The sequence below is a fragment of the Hippocampus guttulatus genome, chromosome 7, assembly GCF_054856545.1.
Source record: "Hippocampus guttulatus isolate MCC_2025c chromosome 7, RoL_Hgut_1.0, whole genome shotgun sequence".
Classification (NCBI taxonomy): Eukaryota; Metazoa; Chordata; class Actinopteri; order Syngnathiformes; family Syngnathidae; genus Hippocampus; species Hippocampus guttulatus.
The window spans coordinates 13,122,674-13,139,966 of record NC_141267.1 but is presented as its reverse complement, the minus strand read 5'-3'; the positions used below and the strand labels follow the sequence as shown (position 1 = coordinate 13,139,966).

At 41.9% G+C, this 17,293-nt stretch overlaps 1 protein-coding gene and 1 long non-coding RNA gene across 5 annotated transcripts; both read right to left on the bottom strand.

The window, feature by feature from the left end:
• Positions 1-404: 404 nt before the first annotated feature.
• LOC147202308 (uncharacterized) lies at positions 405-1,795 on the bottom strand. The gene is made up of 3 exons (XR_015101428.1): positions 1,083-1,795; positions 617-673; positions 405-544 (listed from the first exon to the last, which is right to left on the bottom strand). It is a non-coding gene; the product is annotated as an uncharacterized LOC147202308 (long non-coding RNA).
• Positions 1,796-2,771: 976 nt separating this feature from the next.
• ncln (nicalin) lies at positions 2,772-11,516 on the bottom strand. Of its 4 annotated transcripts, none has more exons than XM_086116236.1 (15): positions 11,259-11,516; positions 10,310-10,500; positions 9,392-9,536; positions 9,124-9,218; positions 8,967-9,047; positions 8,785-8,888; positions 6,936-7,024; positions 6,694-6,833; positions 6,306-6,532; positions 5,457-5,544; positions 5,328-5,366; positions 5,031-5,194; positions 4,360-4,413; positions 4,084-4,162; positions 2,772-3,977 (listed from the first exon to the last, which is right to left on the bottom strand). In XM_086116236.1, the coding sequence occupies exons 1-15, from the start codon at positions 11,431-11,433 to the stop codon at positions 3,915-3,917; spliced, it is 1,734 nt and encodes a 577-aa protein (XP_085972362.1). In that variant the 5' UTR covers positions 11,434-11,516; the 3' UTR covers positions 2,772-3,914. The 4 variants fall into 4 exon arrangements, with proteins under 4 accessions (XP_085972362.1, XP_085972363.1, XP_085972364.1 ...); XM_086116237.1 differs by having other exon boundaries at positions 5,031-5,191; XM_086116238.1 differs by having other exon boundaries at positions 6,354-6,532.
• Positions 11,517-17,293: the final 5,777 nt, after the last annotated feature.

The window sequence follows — 17,293 nt, the reverse complement described above, 5'->3', positions numbered from 1 at the left end:
ATTGCGCAATTTATTGGACAGACTTGTTTAACTCATTGAATACCACCCCTTTTCACTGGAGCAACCCCCTCAATCCCTCACATTTTACTGAATCTTGACTGATTTGCAAGGCCCACAGAATTTTCTGTTCTATGGCTATATATACATGCAACCTGTCAAAAGAAAGGTGAGACTCTCTTCTTTCAGCAGAAAAAAAAGTTTGTTTCTATCTTTCTCCGTTCGTTGGCAATCAGCATTAGAAAACTGCTAAGTTTTATGGGAAAGGCCGATTTTCTGCAGAAATCCAGAGAAAATGATCTTTTTGTAAAAGCATGCATTTCAAGTTTTACACTATTTTTTGCTTTTGTGGCAACTCAAATACCTCAATAATGTGTTCCTCCTACAAAAGAACATTACAAATAATGTTTTTGTAGCAAAAAAATTTATTTGCACACAACAAAACTATTGAACTCTGAACAAAAGTGCAGCTGTGGAGAAGATGGTTTTTGGCTTCGATCCAGTTTGTCACCACATCGATTCATCCCACCACGTCCAGATGCACGACCTTTAAATTATAGAAACATAAAAAGTTGCAAATATATCTTGCTGCAGAGTGAGGTACAATAATTTTATTTACCTTTCTATCCGCCACCAAAGCGAGGAGTCGTCATCTTTTGGCTTCTGGTTGGACAATCTGTAATTTATAGAATTATGTACAATGACCACACTTTTATTTTTCTATTTTTTTTATTGTTGTTTTCCACTTACATTTCAATATCTCACACACACACATACATGCTCGCACACTGCTATTTACACCATTCATTCCACGTTGTTCAGTATCCAATTTGAAATGAAATGGAATATGAATTTAACACTAGTGGTTTTAGCAGAGTGTCCTGTTTTTTTAAAACCTATGGCGACATGCAAGTCAGCGCATATTTTCATCCACATCTACGAGACGCATCAATCGTACATAAATGATTAGTGTTACTGGCAACTTCATAGTACAGTGGGGAATGTAGCGGTACATAAAAGTGACTGAGGAGGCATAAGAAGTGATGAAGTTTTGAATGGGAACTTGCAAGCTAGCCAGCAGTTACCTCCTCGTTCCAGCGGCTCTGGCGAGGACTCTCAGCTGCTTTCCGTTATGTCCGAAGGCACATATTCGTCCGACATATCGGGATCCAAATCGCTCTCCAATTCATCGTTTTCGCCGTCGTCATTACGAGACGATTCCAACGAATCGCTGACGTGTGCCCGGCGTCGGCCATGCGAAGCAATGCAGCCTCTTTGCCGTCATCGCTGGAAGTCGCCGGGGAGACGATTTGTGGGCGATGTGGGGCATCGGGAGGAACAAAATGCTCTGCCAAGCGATGATCGCTGACGTGGAGCAAGTTCACCTTCATCAGATGAACTCGAAACTCGGCGTGAGCTATGCGAGCTGCGTGTAGCACGCCATGTTTGTGCAGGCCGACGTTCGTTTGACGGGTGCCGCTTTCGATTAGTGACCGAAGCGTCATTTTCTCTTCCACACAAACAACAACGGAGATGGTGTTTTGTTTCGAGGACGCTTTTATACCGAAAAAAAAATCATTTTTAGTTAGTTATTTCCTTTTCTCCATCGTTGCTAGTTGCTAATGTTCCAATCCACTATGCACATACGCCCCTCCTTCACTGTACGCCTTTTCTACTACTTCTGCCGCGTGATCCTGGTTGATTTTTGCACCACTGCCACCCGATGGCCATTTTTTTGCTATTTAATATTGCCGTCAAGCCTAATCCTGTGGTGAGAAGTTGCATCGGACTCTCTTGCACCCTCCCCCATGAAAACACGTGATTGACGTATTAATACGTCATGGGGAGGGAACGGCTATGCACTAATTGACGTCAAAGGGTGTAAATGAGTTAAGATCACACAGCGTAATTTGGGTGGCATTTTATTTAGTATTTTTAAATCATCTTTTTATTTTTGACAATATCTATAAATGTAGTTTTCTGCCCTTAATTGTGAATGCATACTTGGTTTTAATTGCTCCTGAAATTAAGTGCTGCTTGATGAGCCTATACTGTATTGTGTTAAGGTACAGTATGTGACGTCACTGAAGGCCTAAGGTTGAAATGCACGGCCCGCCAATGTCAAAATGTATGTCGACATACAGTACATGCCTACTTCAACCTCTGAAAATATTCAACAATCGCCACAATATTTGGATTTGATAGACACATTTTCTATCCTTAGGAAAAAAAAGCCTAATGTCACTTGATGTCAGTGAACTAACAACAATCAATACTGTATTCATCCAAAATGTATGCAGACAACAATGATTATGTCCACTTCATTATCTGCAAATATAAGAATGACTGCCACGGTATTTTGGACATTATGAACGTTTTCCTCCTCATTGGCATCCATAAAATCCAAAGTATTTGGCTGATTGTTCTCGTATTTTCCAAGGTTGGAGTTGGCATCAGTAGTGATTTCCACTTATATTTACTTGAAGTGACAATTACTTGCAGTTTTCACTCACAAAGCAATGATATGCTTAAGCATAATAGACCGGCTTGACATTCTAATTACAAATCCTCTCTTTAAATCCCTAAGCATAAATCTATTTTGAAACCCTCTATATTTCTTTTTGTATCTATTGACTTTATTCATCCGCATTTAAAACTTGAAAAAACAGATACAGTAATTAGTCACTTGTAAAGAATATGGAGATTTCTTTTGGTTTATCGCTTCAAATAAAAAGCTGTTAAGTCAGTAGAAAAAAATAACCAAGCAAAAAACATTATATGTCATCATTTTTTAAATCATTTTTTTGTAAAGATCATTATTCAGGTTCCACCAATGTTCAATAAATTAACTGTCATGAAAGTGTGGCTTTTGATTTGGGGAAGAAGAACAAGTCATGCAGTAAAAACACACACACGCAAAATAACCTGCAGTTCACAGTTGAAAAAAAAAAGTTATTCTGAAGATTTTCCTTATCACAGGCACCTGTTCACCCCCCCTCCACCCCTCTTCTGTGGCTGTGTCCACTTAAGTGACACAACGTGACACGTTTGCCACAATCAGCAAAGGTTCATGGTAACGCACAGTGATAACAAAGAAAAAAGTAATTTATCAAGTTGCAGATGCACTCTTACACACAAAGATGTGATTAGACAAGAAAATGGACTTGTGCATTTTGCCTTTGGCTGCATTCAAACACGGGACATTGGGAAGGTCAGAATAAGAAACATTAAGCCACATACACACAATTTGAATCACTTTTCAGGGGTTGAGTTTGACTAAGCTCTACTGTATCTTTTTTGTCTTTTAAGGGGGACAAACTGTAGTGAATAGTTTGACATCAAACAGTTACTTACATACTACTTCACATTAAATTATTGGTGAACAGTATTTCTGTTGGGTTTGTGTTGTGTGTTGTGTAACATACCGCTCATTTTGAATCAAGATTAGAGATTTCGCTGGTGCCAACTAATTAGTGTGAACTTTTGGGTACTTTTCAATGGTTGACATTTTCCCCATACTGGTCATTGAGCACACCATGTGGGCAAATACTGTAGTTTGTAGTTGGAATGAATTGGATGGATTCAAAAACATCCAACCTATTTCAGGTAGTTTCACTCAAAGGACTGCTTGTTATTTTAAAGAAGTGCCAAACAATTAAATGCAGTAAGACAGAATTGTGTCCCTCCAGCTGCCAGTGACATCAGTGCATTGGTGAAGACAAGAGTTGAGGTGGGGAGGGAGGGGGAGTGTCAAACTACTTCTGTCAGCATGCAGATTTCAAGATGGCGGCGAGGACAGGAAGGTGTGTCGCAGAGGATGATGGGAATGACTTGGGGCGGCTTTGAAAAGCACCCTGAGTGGATGTCGAAAACAACAAACAAAACGTTTGTGGGGTGGGAATGTGTTACTGTTGTCTTTAATGGGCCTTCACTTTGGGCTGGGTGACTCTCCGCGCAATGCTGTATAACATTCCAAAGTTCTGTAGGGGTGGTGGGGTGGGGGGGGGGGGGAACGACAAAAAACATTTGAGCACAAATCTTTATCACTCACTGATTTTAAGAGATTCCAATATGGACATGGCTTACTTGGATGGCAAAATACATGGCGCCCAGGTAGGCAGCAATGCAGACAGCCAGCAGCAGGTCAAAGATGGCGGGCTTGACTCTAGTCAGGAGGACAGTTGAAAACAAACCGGTTAAGTAGGGAACAATATTAATGTGAGTGGAAAGTAAACTGAACAATACAATAAGATTTCTTTGGATTTGGGGGATGAAGTCATTTCATCGTTTTATAGTCGGTCTGGTGTCAGTGATTTCATCGTTTTATAGTCAGTGACACAACCCCAGTGGGATGATGATCACCTGTAAGCATTCATGGTCTGCTTGAGCTGGTCGTAGAAGACAAACTCTGGATCCCTGCAACAACCACAAATGCAAAACTGTCATATTTACAATCAAATACAGTTCATTGCACACGTGGCTCTCAAAGAATTTGATTATCATAGAAAAGTTATTTTGCTTCAGTCGTTCAAAATATGAAACTCATAGGTTCCAAGAACAACCAGCAAAAATGATTTTTCCCCCCCGCAAGACTCATTTCTACATTAAAAGTAGTCTTAGCGTTGCCTATTTAATATTCAGATTTCTTGATATGGTGAATTTGGAGTTTTCATTATAAGCTGCAATCATCAAAATGAAATCTTTCACTCTGTATAGTGAATCAATATGACTTTCATTTTGAATTAACCACTGAAGTAAACATTTCCATAAATATTATTGCAGAACTGCAGAGTCAGGTATCTTTATCTGTATGATTAAAAAAACAAAACAAAACACTATTAGAATGTATGTAAAATTAAACTGCAGCTCAAACAAAACGAAAAAAATATTGGTGGTTATACTCAAACCAGAAAAAACCCCCAGTATCAATGCACTTACGTTAACAAATTGAGACATATTTTGGGTTAGTGTCTCCTATTACTTGAAGGAAATGCGGTATTTCACAGAAAGCAGGTGGTGGTGGTGGTCTTTACCGCTTGTCTGCTTTGACGTAATGTTTCTTGACATCCTTGAGGTAGTGGCCCACGTGGTACTCTAAAGTGGACACCACGCTGCTGTCCTTGTCCACCAGCTGGGCGGCCCGTGGCTGAGCCGAGAGCCAGTCCACCATGGCGGACAGGTGCTCCTCTTGTATCTGCTGGACAGAAGAACACATCATTTACATCTAAACTCCAATTGTCATGTATGCAACGTAAAAATCATAAAAGAAATAAATACATGTCAACCTAGCATCACTTAGGGGATAGCGTGGAGAGTCGTGACGTGCTCACCATTTGTTCAGTGAAGATGTGCAGGTCGCTGGAGGCTCCCTGAGAGGACATATGAAGTCACCGGTGACTTGCCAGGCTATAAACAAATTCAAACTTTCAATGGGTGCGCCTCCATTCGCGCAGTCTCACCTTTTCTGTGAGGTTGTAGATGACTCGGGCTAGAGCCTCTGCCACCACCTTTGTGTTCCTGCTCAGCTTCTCAATGTCTACGTGCGGCCTGGAACACACAATACAGTATACACACAGTTCTGACTTGTGCAAAATTTTCGGTTACGTCGCCACTGGTGTGCTTTTCTCCTTAACAAACCATGCGCCTCAAACATGTTGAAAAAAAAATTGATTATCTTTGAACTTTAATGAGACCTCACTGCCTTGTCTTTACCACAACACACCAACCGTGCAGAGATGGCATCTGTAAAGCGACCTATTAGTGAGTGACCGAGGCGTACAACAAAATAAAATACAAGGCGCATCAGTAAAGTTCCAGGATTGACAACATTAGGATCTGTATTATTATTATTTTTTTTAATATCTATTTCCAGGTGAATAATTACATGCAATGAATTAGTTTCCACAGAGGCGTAGGAAAATGTGGTCAGGTGACAGAAGAAAGCACACTCTGTACTTTCTGGTTTTCGTGATTGTCTCATATTTAAGTCCTAGAAATATTTGCCATTCAAATATTTACTGTAATTGTGTGTAATTAACTACTGCAGTTGCCAAGGTTACTTTTAGACTGCAGGACGATATAACAGGAATACAGTACTCAAGTCACAACTAGGCTTGAAAAATAAATGCAACATAAAATTCAGCAATTCAGAATAAAAAATTCAATTATGAAATGGTTTGTGAGGAGGAGAGAGCACAGCAACTGAAAAGATGAGGACAAATTGTATAGTCTATTATATATTTAGGACTTTAGCCATGATGCAAATGTCAAAATTAAGCCTAACAGGCCTCATGCAGTTGTGAACCCACCCAGCAGGGGGCTCTCCTGCTTCGTAGCGAGGGGAGGAAGACACTGACCGCACGTCCATGATGCTGGAGCGCTGAGCCAGGCGATGCGAGGGCAGGTGCGAGAGCGTGAAGGCCGGCAGGCGGCGGATCCCGAAGCGCTCGTGTTCCCACGCCAGCATGTCGTCAGCCAGGTTGATTTTCTTGTGCACCATGGAGAACTTCATCCCCGGGTATTGACTGGCCGCCACCTGGCAGGAAAGGAGGGTCACCAAAATATTAGGAACACCTCTCGGTATGATGCAGCGTACTTGTTGGCTACTAAAATAATAGGAGAGTACTGTAAACGCGTGACTGTCAACGTGCATTGGCACTTTCATTCAAGACAAGACAACAGGGTGAGACGTCTTACCGTCTCCAGCTCCTTGAGCAAAGCATATTGAGGAGTTCCCTCTTTTGGAGGTTTGGATACGTGCAGGTGGAGAGCGTCTCCGTTGCCCAAAGTGTCAAGACATAGCACGAAGGCAACATTGTCCTGGAGAAGACTAGAATCTACAGAGAGAAAATAGAAATTTGAGGTGGGATCGGATGGATGGCTGTATAAGACAAGAAGGTTAGACCTGAGGAAGAGCTGATGTAGGTGTGTACCGGTACCTGTGTGGTCCAGATTGTCTTCTAGCCAGCGTTTGGTGCCCTGGTAGTTGAACTTCCCCCCACCAGAAACAAAGAACAGCAGGTTGTATCTGAACACACAAGAACATCCCACAATGAAAAGTTATTGATATTTTATAGATTTTATATATATATATATATATATATATATACAGTACATGATAAACTACTATGAAGCAATTCCACGGCATGCTTGATCGTAAATCACAAAGCAATGTAAATTGGCAGCCCACTTTCCCCTTCAGCTGTACCTTCCACCCCTTATTCTTTTTGCATTGTGTTACAAAGTTTATACTATTCCATCGGGGGGGGGGGGGGGGGTTGGTTTTTGTTGTTCAATAATGTCCACTCTAGTGCTTTTGCTCACTTGAAAATTTGGTGGCTTCAAACAAAAGGTACTCTGTCCCAAGTTGTTTAACACATGTAGATGTAAACGCCATGAAATAAAAGCACGACTATTGAACTTTGGTCACATATTCAAATCAGAAACCCTAATGTCTTCAGTATACCACAAAAACAAAGGAATTGACCTCACCTTATATGAATAAATTAAAGTAGATTCAAGCTGTGATGTCTCACATCAGAATAGTCCACTTGGGAGCAAAAAAGCACATTTGTGTAAGTCCAGCCTGATAGATTGCATAGCATATTTTTGGCCACATAGCATATTTGCCAAAGTCAGTTGTCAATATTTTGGGAAAACAAGACAAAAATAATGTTTAGAACACACACTACTAAGGTATACTACTCAGGCAAAACATTAGATACACTGTCTGGGAGGTAAGAAGATATTTTTATTTAGGTTCATCCCCCCGCCCCCCAAGATGGCACCCGAGTAGGCAGCCTTTGGCAAGTGCTCTTCAAGAGCCTTGCTTTTTTGTTCTTTTTTGTTGTTTTTGTCTTTTGTTTTGTCACATGTTGTTTGTTGTTTCATCGTGTGGACCGGATATGGACTGTTTTCAGCGTTTTTTTGGCCACGACATTCGTCAAAGGAGAAGAATCTGTGCTTGGTGGATGCGCCTTCTCGGCAGCACGCCTGTACCAGCACAGATTTTGATTGGGAGGAATGTCGGCGCCATTGACTGTCGGTGCTGGACAGACCTGGGGCGCTTGTGTTTTTTGCGCCTGTAATGGGCAGCATTTTTCACAACCCCGTTTTGTTCAGTGGAGATGTCGGCGCTGTTGGACAGTCGCGTTGGTGCGGCTGGATTGATGGCTGCTGAAGTTGAGGATGAGGGAGAGAGGAGCGTCGGCGCAGAGCGTCGGCGCTCTGCGCCGACGCGTATTTGGAACCGAGAGTTGCCGCTTGGAATTGAAATGAATTTCCATGGGACAGGAGAAGTGAACCAATCTTTTTTCGTCAATGGATACTACAGCTTTTTGTTGACTTTGAAACTTAGCTTGTAGCCGACGTGTGCACATTTTGAGCATGACGGCTCTGATCCACTGGTTAAAGGACACTTTGATTCTCTCCTCTTTCATCTCAAACTGCTTCAAACAACAAAGTGTGTGACGGAAAAGTGGTTAGGACTGCACGACTGTCCATGTTTTATGTTATGTGTTGTGTTTATTATTTTACTTTCTGTTAACTGTTTTGTTAAGCGCTTTGTTACAGCTGCCGCTGTTGTGAAAGCGCTGTATAAATCAGCATGTATTGTATTGTATTGTATTTAAAACTGTACTGCATCCTACTCCTCAAAATAGGGGCTAAAGGTCAGCAAAATATTTTAGAAAGTACGAGAAATATAAGAAGTATTTTGTGCTGGATTGTGCAAGTGGACGTAATTAAGTGTGTTTTGTGTAGACTTAATCTGTTTAAATGTATGCTCACCCAGCATGTGTCCTCTTGTAGGTGTACAGTTTCGAGAAGAGACGGGCCAGCTCCAGTAACATGGAAACTCCGCTTCCATTTGAGTCGGCGCCATATGACAGCCACTGCACATGGCATACAAATAGATGTGTTCGAGTATTATCCAATTACAATCTTACATGTTTCCAAAATGGTTGACATACCGGAGCAACTCCAAAGGAGTCGTAATGAGCCACCACCACGATTGTCGGTAGGTCCTCTCCTCCGACACCAGTCAAGCGGCCCTGATAAATAATAACACGTTATTAACTGGTGACTGATTGAGAAACAAGGCAGACTATTGTCAGTTCAGTTACTCACTTCCAGACTGGTGATGGCCCAGTCACTCATTGCTTTGCTCTGAGCACCACTGGTGACCATTTGGAAGCCATTGGCTGTGGCCGTATGCAGCAATACTACAGAATGACAACAGCGACAAGAGAAAGGACTTCTTCATATATTGAACGGACTGTAGCTTTTTCTTTTTTATCATCACGAGGAGAGTCATGTCAACATGACATGTCTCTGTAAACGCTCAAGGGCAGTGCAGAACAGAAAAAAACCTAAACTTGACTGTGAGTGTTTATACCTTCAGCTGCAGACAAGGCTCCCTGGGAGGAGGAGGAGGTCAGGGTTTGCGTGTAAATGGACAGCAGTTCGTCATCCTCCATGGCAAAGTAGACTGGGACGATGGTCTCTGTGGACAACATCTCCGGCTCGAGCTCCATGAATTGCTACACCCAAAACACAAGCACATGATGAGCACCAAAACAAAAAAGATTACAAATGATAACTAGCAAGAGAGCCAATTAAACATACTCGAAGTCAGGTCTTAGTCACAACCAATGTATCATTCTTTACTGTGACAAATTGGAATGACTGAAGAAAGAACACAGTGAATCCTTTGTCAAATGCTTTGGAGTGGAGAAAAAACAAACAAAAAAACACCTCCAAACAGAGCGGTCAGAAAATTACACAAGCAGTGCTGTAAAAAGCTCTTAAATTCCATAATCTAAAAGCAAACCACGATGAGCCGATTTGCTTTTCCAACTCCCATTAAAAATGCCAATTTTGTCATCTTTTTATGTATTGCTCGTTCTGTATGAACATCATTGACACTGAATAGGGGAATGAAGTTAACTTATTTAAAATTCTGCCTAATTTTCTGATTGTGGGATGCTTTTTCACTGTGTGAAAACAACACAGTTGTTCCTCCCCTTCGCTGGGTTCTATATAAAAGGCACAGAAGGATCAGGAGTCTCTGTGTAAATGAGGCTGTTGACTGAAGCTGAGAAGTGAAGATGGAAGGGGGAAAAATATTTGCAAAACTGCTAAGAGCTGGGAGTCGAAGGAAAATTGAGAAGTGAAACCAATGGATCACAGCGGTGTCTATGTTGCAATATGCCTCAAAATATGACCGTGCCAACCTGTGTTTTCTTCAAATGTACAGCAGTCCTGTTGTTTTGATAAAGTAATGTAACACATCGTGTATAAAATAAGTGAGCACCTGCACTATGTCCTGAGGCATAGAGGACATGTTTTGAGGCAGGATGATCACCACAGCCCCTGCCGACTGGCGCAAGGCTTTCTGATATTTGTCATAGGAGAAGTCCACTAGTCGCATGATGACACAGCGGCGACTTAGCACCTCCGCCTCCACAGTACGAGCTTCGGTGTTCAGGATGGCATTTCTGGTACCTGAGGAAGACCACAGACAAATGTACTTGTAACAGTCCAGTCTTAGATGACAGCAGCAGGATAAACTAGTGTCTGCATCGCAGTGTGGAAGTTCACAGTTCACATCTCAGCTCCTGCTTTCCTGTGTGGAGTTTGTGTGTTCTCCCGTGGCTTTGTGGGTTTAGAGTTCTTCGGCTTCCTTCCACATTGACATAATAGATGGACTTCACTGTCAATCCGTTGAGTTTGAATGTCTGTCAGATGTATGAGCCAGTCCAAGGTGTACTAAACCTTGCGTTTAAAGTCAACAGACACTAATGAGGACCAGATCTACGTTCTCATCCATCTATCTTCCATAGCGCTTGTCTAGTGTTTGATATAAAACACAGAAGCACGGGCGAGAACATGCAAACTCCACACAGAAAAAGTCAAACCTGAGATTCAAACCTTCAACCTCCTAATTGTGAGGCAGACGTAACAACCACTTGCCCTCCATGCTGCCAACTCAAAACATACATTCAATGTAATTAATGAAGAGGCTTTTATTTTAAATCGAGTCATTCATTTTTTAAACGTTGCTACCAACTAGCCCATTAGCATCGTGAGCTGCATTAGCTACAAGCTAACTCATGTGAACCCACTGCATGCCGTCATTTTAAAGCTAAATTGATACGAGACCGAACATTAGCTAAAGGCGACATTTAGCTCCATGATGGTGTACTTTTCGTATCGGAAAAAGTACGAGATTTCAAGGAGGTAACTGAGCATGCGGGACATACCGTAGGGCTGTCCCTGCAGGTCATATTGCTGCATGCGATACACCGTGAATTCATGTGCGGCTTCGGCCGGGAGTGGTGACACCAGGATGAGCACCGCCGGGATAAAAACGATGAAGGTGAGGGGGAAGGAAGATTTAAACATGTTATCGAACACTTCGCTCGCCTCCTCGAACATTTTGCCGACTGCAGTCGGATAACAGATGAGAATGAATTATAATTGCCGTCCCTGCTTGTGGTCTGACAGCTCGCAGCGTAACCAGTCAGTCGCTGTGTAGGACAATTTTGATCAGGCAAAGAGTCGATACTTTAATTTATGTCCCAATTTAAAGAGTTTATATTATTTTCGTATACGTAAATATTATAACAAAATTAAAATACACGTACAATAATAATGCTGATTTATTAAACATTGAAGTGTGAATAAAATAATGCGATCAATGGTCCTTCAGGCATATCAAGAACAGCCCGACTGCCCGTGCTGTTACTATACATCTTCACTTGGGACCGCTAGTGCACCGCAATAACGACAGTGGGTGACAGGAGCTGGAGCAGGTAAGTGACCATCTGCAGCTGCTTGTGAGTGATCTCAATCAAGTTAAAGTTAGAAGTTTTGACTGTCCAGTTTGTCAGCGGGAAGTAATTCAAAAAGAAAAAGACGAGAGGGTGAATGCAAGCTGTAATTGTTGCAATTGTATGCAAATTGCACAGACAAAACATACGAACTGGCTCTTAACATAAAGAGTGTCCATTTACTCCTACATTCGAGGGAAAGTGGGAATTAGCCCTGAAGACGCAAAACAGAGGTCCCCTGCACCCCGACTACGGTCTGTAGCCTCGAACTGGAACAACTAACAACTTCTCTCCAAGTGATGTTATCTCTGAACCAATGATTAAACATTGTACTGTAGCTGCAAAAACAAATGAATAAATAATGTATTTGACAGCATTATTTTTATTCAGACAAATATGTCTCTAGCAATAGAAAATTCCATTGGGAGGTCATCTGTTCATTCCAAGGTCGTGTGTTTTGGGCCATCCAGTACAGTACTCTTCCATTTGTTTTAACCAGACTACAGAGACAGGCTGTTTTGTACAAGTAATGTTGCAATGTTATTGTTTGTGGAACTGTGAGAACACAGAAACTAGGAAATTTCCACATGTGTACGGTCATATTCTTGCTGATGTTGCCAGTTTGGCCTAGTGGTGCATTAAATGTCAGATATAATTTATCTGTGTACGAAGAATCCTCTTTTATTCCCTGCAAAATAAAACACATTCTCTGATTGCCTCCTGGCCTTAAGAGCAGAGATGTCAGTTTATCCAATCAAATGAAATCACTTCATGGTATTTGTTGGGAGAAAAGTAGAAACGGACGGTGATACATGCCGCTTGGTGCACAGAGTGCAGACAATCTGGCCTGTTCTTGATCACAGTTCATGGGAACACTAAAGTGAATTTGTTCGTGACCTGATGAGACCTTCCCATGTAATAGCCTCATAAGAAAGTCATAAAAGTCAAATGCCCGAGTCCTGGTTGGGAAGAGCTGAGAATCACATTTTCTCCTTCTCCGTCGTTCTGTCTGTCCTCGGGCTGCTCTGCTAAGTGGAAGATGAATGCTGATATGCTGTCCTGCCATCCCACTTAATGGAGCTTGGCGTCCTGGTCTCCTGTTGTATGAGTAATCCATTCACGTTGGTGAGAGGTGTGGTGGAAAACAAAGCACAAAACCAGTTTAATGGGGCACGTTGAAACCGCCGATTGTAACAATTCCGCCAAATTGAGAAATGCTTCTCAGCATAAAGACAAGTACAGACACCCTTCAGCAGAGGAAATATCAGTAGCTACAGCACTACTACTACTACGACTGCTAATAATGATAATAACAATTCATTGTGAGAATGGGACGGGGCAGCGCAGTTGGCCAGTAGTTATCATATCTGATTCAGAGTTATGTGTTTCAGAATACAAATCTCTTTTTTTTTCTCTCCAAAAAACACACATGGTAGCTTCACCCAAAAGTGTCCACAGGTGTGAATGTGTGTGTGAATGGTTGTTTGTCTTAATGTTCCCCACCATTGACTGTTGACCACTGTTGCACCGCGCCTCTCGGCCAAAGTCAGGTGGGATAGCTTCCAGCTCACCCGTAACCCCTAATTAGGACAAGCGTCAAAGAAAATGAATGGATCGATGGACACTATCCATTCAGTGACAATGGTTGTCTTCCATGTCAGCAGCAGACTTCCTGTTTTGTTGTGTTTGTGAGCGGCCGATGTGTTTTTGCATGCAGGCTGCCCATATTTATCCTTTAATTGATGTCCATCCATCCATTTTCTAATCAGTCTATCCTCACGGGGCTTGCTTGGAACCCATCCCAACTCTGAACTGGTTGCCAACCAATCGCAGGGCACACATAGACGAACAACCATTCGTGGTCACACTCACACCTAGGGACAATTTAGAGTGTTCCATTAACTGTGCATGTTTTGTGGAATGTGGGAGGAAACTAGAGGACCCAGAGAAAACCCACGCAGGCTGGAATCGAACCCTCCACCTCTGCACGGTGAGGCAGACGTGCTAACCCGCTGTCCATTGTGCCGTCTAATTGTTGCACAGTAGTATGAAATCAGGTTTTGTTAAACGATGGGTGTGTGCACTGAAAATTACATAAGAATTAGGGCCTGGAATGTACCGGCCCTTCTGCAGTCATTCCCATTTTCCCAGTCGCCACCACGCTCCATTTCCAACTGACCCACAACTGCAATCAAGGCGCACACCATAGAAAATGGATGGGAGATTTTTTTGGATTGTCGCAGAATGTATAGAGAGTAGAGTCCTGGCTTTTGGTGCGCACTACAGTGACACACAATGCCTAAGCTGTTCACTGTCTTCCTCATTTCTTTCTGGGAACGTTACCCCATTGCCCCTGAACCCATAGACGACAGAAGTACATCCTCTGTGTGACCACACAAAAGAATGAGTCAGTGCGTGCATGGCTAAATGCTGCAGATTAACAAGGAATTAGCAACGTGGCGGAAAGCAATTTTGTGTTTAAGTATCACCGCTCTCCTTAAATTCTCTAAAGATGTTGTCATTTGATCACCACTCTGGCACATCCTGAAGATGTAAGAAGCAATACATTCTCACACCATTTAATCCCCTTGTTGATGAGCAGATAGCTGCAACAAAATCTTTCTTCATCGATAAATGTGTGACACAAGTGTCAGTAGTGAGCCAATGAGATTTTCTTGCCACAATTGAAGACAACCACAATGCATCGCACACGGCAGCGAGTGTGGAAATTGTTAAATTACATAATCAATTTCATCAACAATTTCATCAACTCTTGTCAGAAATTTCTCATAATAGAAGGATAGGTGATAAAAGTTTTAGCCCATGTTGACATCTCAACATCAGTTAATTTTTATTGTACAAGTCATATAGGTAACACTCTAAATTGTCCGTCGATGTGATTGTGAGCGCGGATGGTTGTTCGTCTATGTGTGCCCTGCAATTGGCTGGCAACCAGTTCAGGGTGTACCCCGCATACTGCCTGAAGACAGCTGGGGTAGGCTTCAACACGCCCCGCAATCCTTGTGCGGATGAGCGGATCAGAAATTGGATGGATGGATGGACAGACTTAAAGCTTTGAAAAAAAGCAGTTATCAATATTGATACTGATCAGTGGAATTATGGAAATTTATTACAATATCAAACTGGGCATGAGAATCACCGATTAATGTGTAACGGATAGTATAACGCTCATAAAACTCTGACAAAATGTTGCAGGTAATAATCCTCAACAACCTGAAGTCTGTCACTTCAGACTGTGGGCGGGTCGGATGTGACGATTAAGGTTTAAAGCCATCGATACTGGCCATTGAACTCTATTTTGTGTGGCAAAAGGGATGTGACATTTATTAGTACACACACACACACACACACACACAAATAAATCAAACACAATGACTGCTCTGTAGATATGTCCCTATAAATAGAAAAATCATGTTTTCCTGAATTGTGATTTCCAGACATAACCTAATAATGATGTTTCTGGTGAGATTGACTGCTTTTCACGTATAGAAATATCTCTTCTTCGTATCGTCTTTTTACTTATATGTATCCTGGAGCCCAATAGAGGGTCCTGCTTTACGCAAAGCAGCCAATTGATATCGCGATTCATTTCAGTATTGCCAGTGGAAATAAGACAAGGAGAAGAATAGAATATAGCATGATAGGCCGAAAGGTGATCTTGCTGTGTGGGGCAACAGTCAGATAATGGATGGCAAAGTCTCTTTAGGAGCCAGTCCATCCATTAAGTTTAGTTAATATGCTCAGAGGAGGTTGGCATGCCTCATCTGCCTTCATATTCACTTCCAGAGAGCTTCGCTTATTACAACTAGTGCTTTTCCACATCTACCGCTATCTCCCTCCTCCCATTGTCTGTCTTAACTGCTATTACATTTCAGTGGCTCTCATTTCAGGACGTATTCATTTCTTACCTCTATTTCATTGCACAAGTAGCAGTACATACTGTATAGTCTTTGAAAACTATCTCCGGAGGATTTGTGCAAGACCAGCCGAAAGGGAACTTGTGAAAGATGCGCACACGTAATGACTGACTGTCAGGAGCGTGTTCTGAACTGTACATTTAGTGGGTGGAACATCGAGAAAATTCATGAATGGGGACATATCCATACGCAAGTGTGTGTTTAGTACATCTGGAGCAATGGCATGACAGGAAGGCAAAAGTGAGGCTCTGGTGAAGCAGGTTTTTGTGATGTTGATGAACAGTGAAGTTACATATATGGCCAGTAGGATAAGAAGTCAAGTCAAGTCAAGCCAACTGTATTTATAGAGCACTTTCAAACAGCCATCGCTGCATACAAAGTGCTGTACACGGAGCAATTTAACCATTTTAAATTTAAGAAGTGCACTATCTGAAAAAAAGGTAATGGGCTGAGTAGCTAAAAATTGAAGTCAAGCGAGTACTGTTATTCTAGAATAATATGACTCAAGTAAAAAACATTTATAATCCTTTGATGAGTATTTGACAAATGGTGGAGCAACACATATAGACAGATCATATAACACTATTTTCAGATATATACAGTATATATTCTTTATCCTTTATGAAGAAGAACAAATATGATTGCAGCTCACTGAGGAGCTCAGCTGAAACTGCTGCATGGACTCTACATTACCATACAGTCAGAACCCCCACTTTGTTTCTTCCATTTCTTTTTCATTTTAATGCCTTGTACCACTAAAGCTATTTTACCTGATGAATACAATGAACAAAACAAAATATAGCTTAGTCATAATAATTTGTTCTTTATCCGATTTGACATGCTCAAGCTTAATTGTATTCACAGTCAACCATAGAAAATGTCAAGACATCAGTTCTTATATTATATAACTATTATGAGCTATTTTTAAGATTAAGATTAAGAAATCCTTTATTTGTCCCACACTGTTTTTGTTATTTTATTGCCATCATTATATTTGTCCAAACAAACAAGCATAAAAAAACTCTAAAGAAACAAGGGTGGTCTAGTAGATTTTTCTGTTATGTGTTGTATTTATTATTTTACTTTATGTTAACTGTTTTGTTGAGCGCTTTGTTATAGCTGCAGCTGTTGTGAAAGCGCTATATAAATCAGTATGTATTGTATTGTATTGTATTTTTCTGGGGCGGCCCGGTAGTCCAGTGGTTAGCACGTCGGCTTCACAGTGCAGAGGTACCGGGTTCGATTCCAGCTCCGGCCTCCCTGTGTGGAGTTTGCATGTTCTCCCCGGGCCTGCGTGGGTTTTCTCCGGGTGCTCCGTTTTCCTCCCACATTCCAAAAACATGCATGTCAGGCTGATCGGACGCTCTAAATTGTCCCTAGGTGTGAGTGTGGGCGTGGATGGTTGTTCGTCTCTGTGTGCCCCTGCGATTGGCTGGCAACTGATTCAGGGTGTCCCCCGCCTACTGCCCGGAGATGGCTGGGATAAGCTCCAGCACCCCCCGCGACCCTAGTGAGGATCAAGCGGTT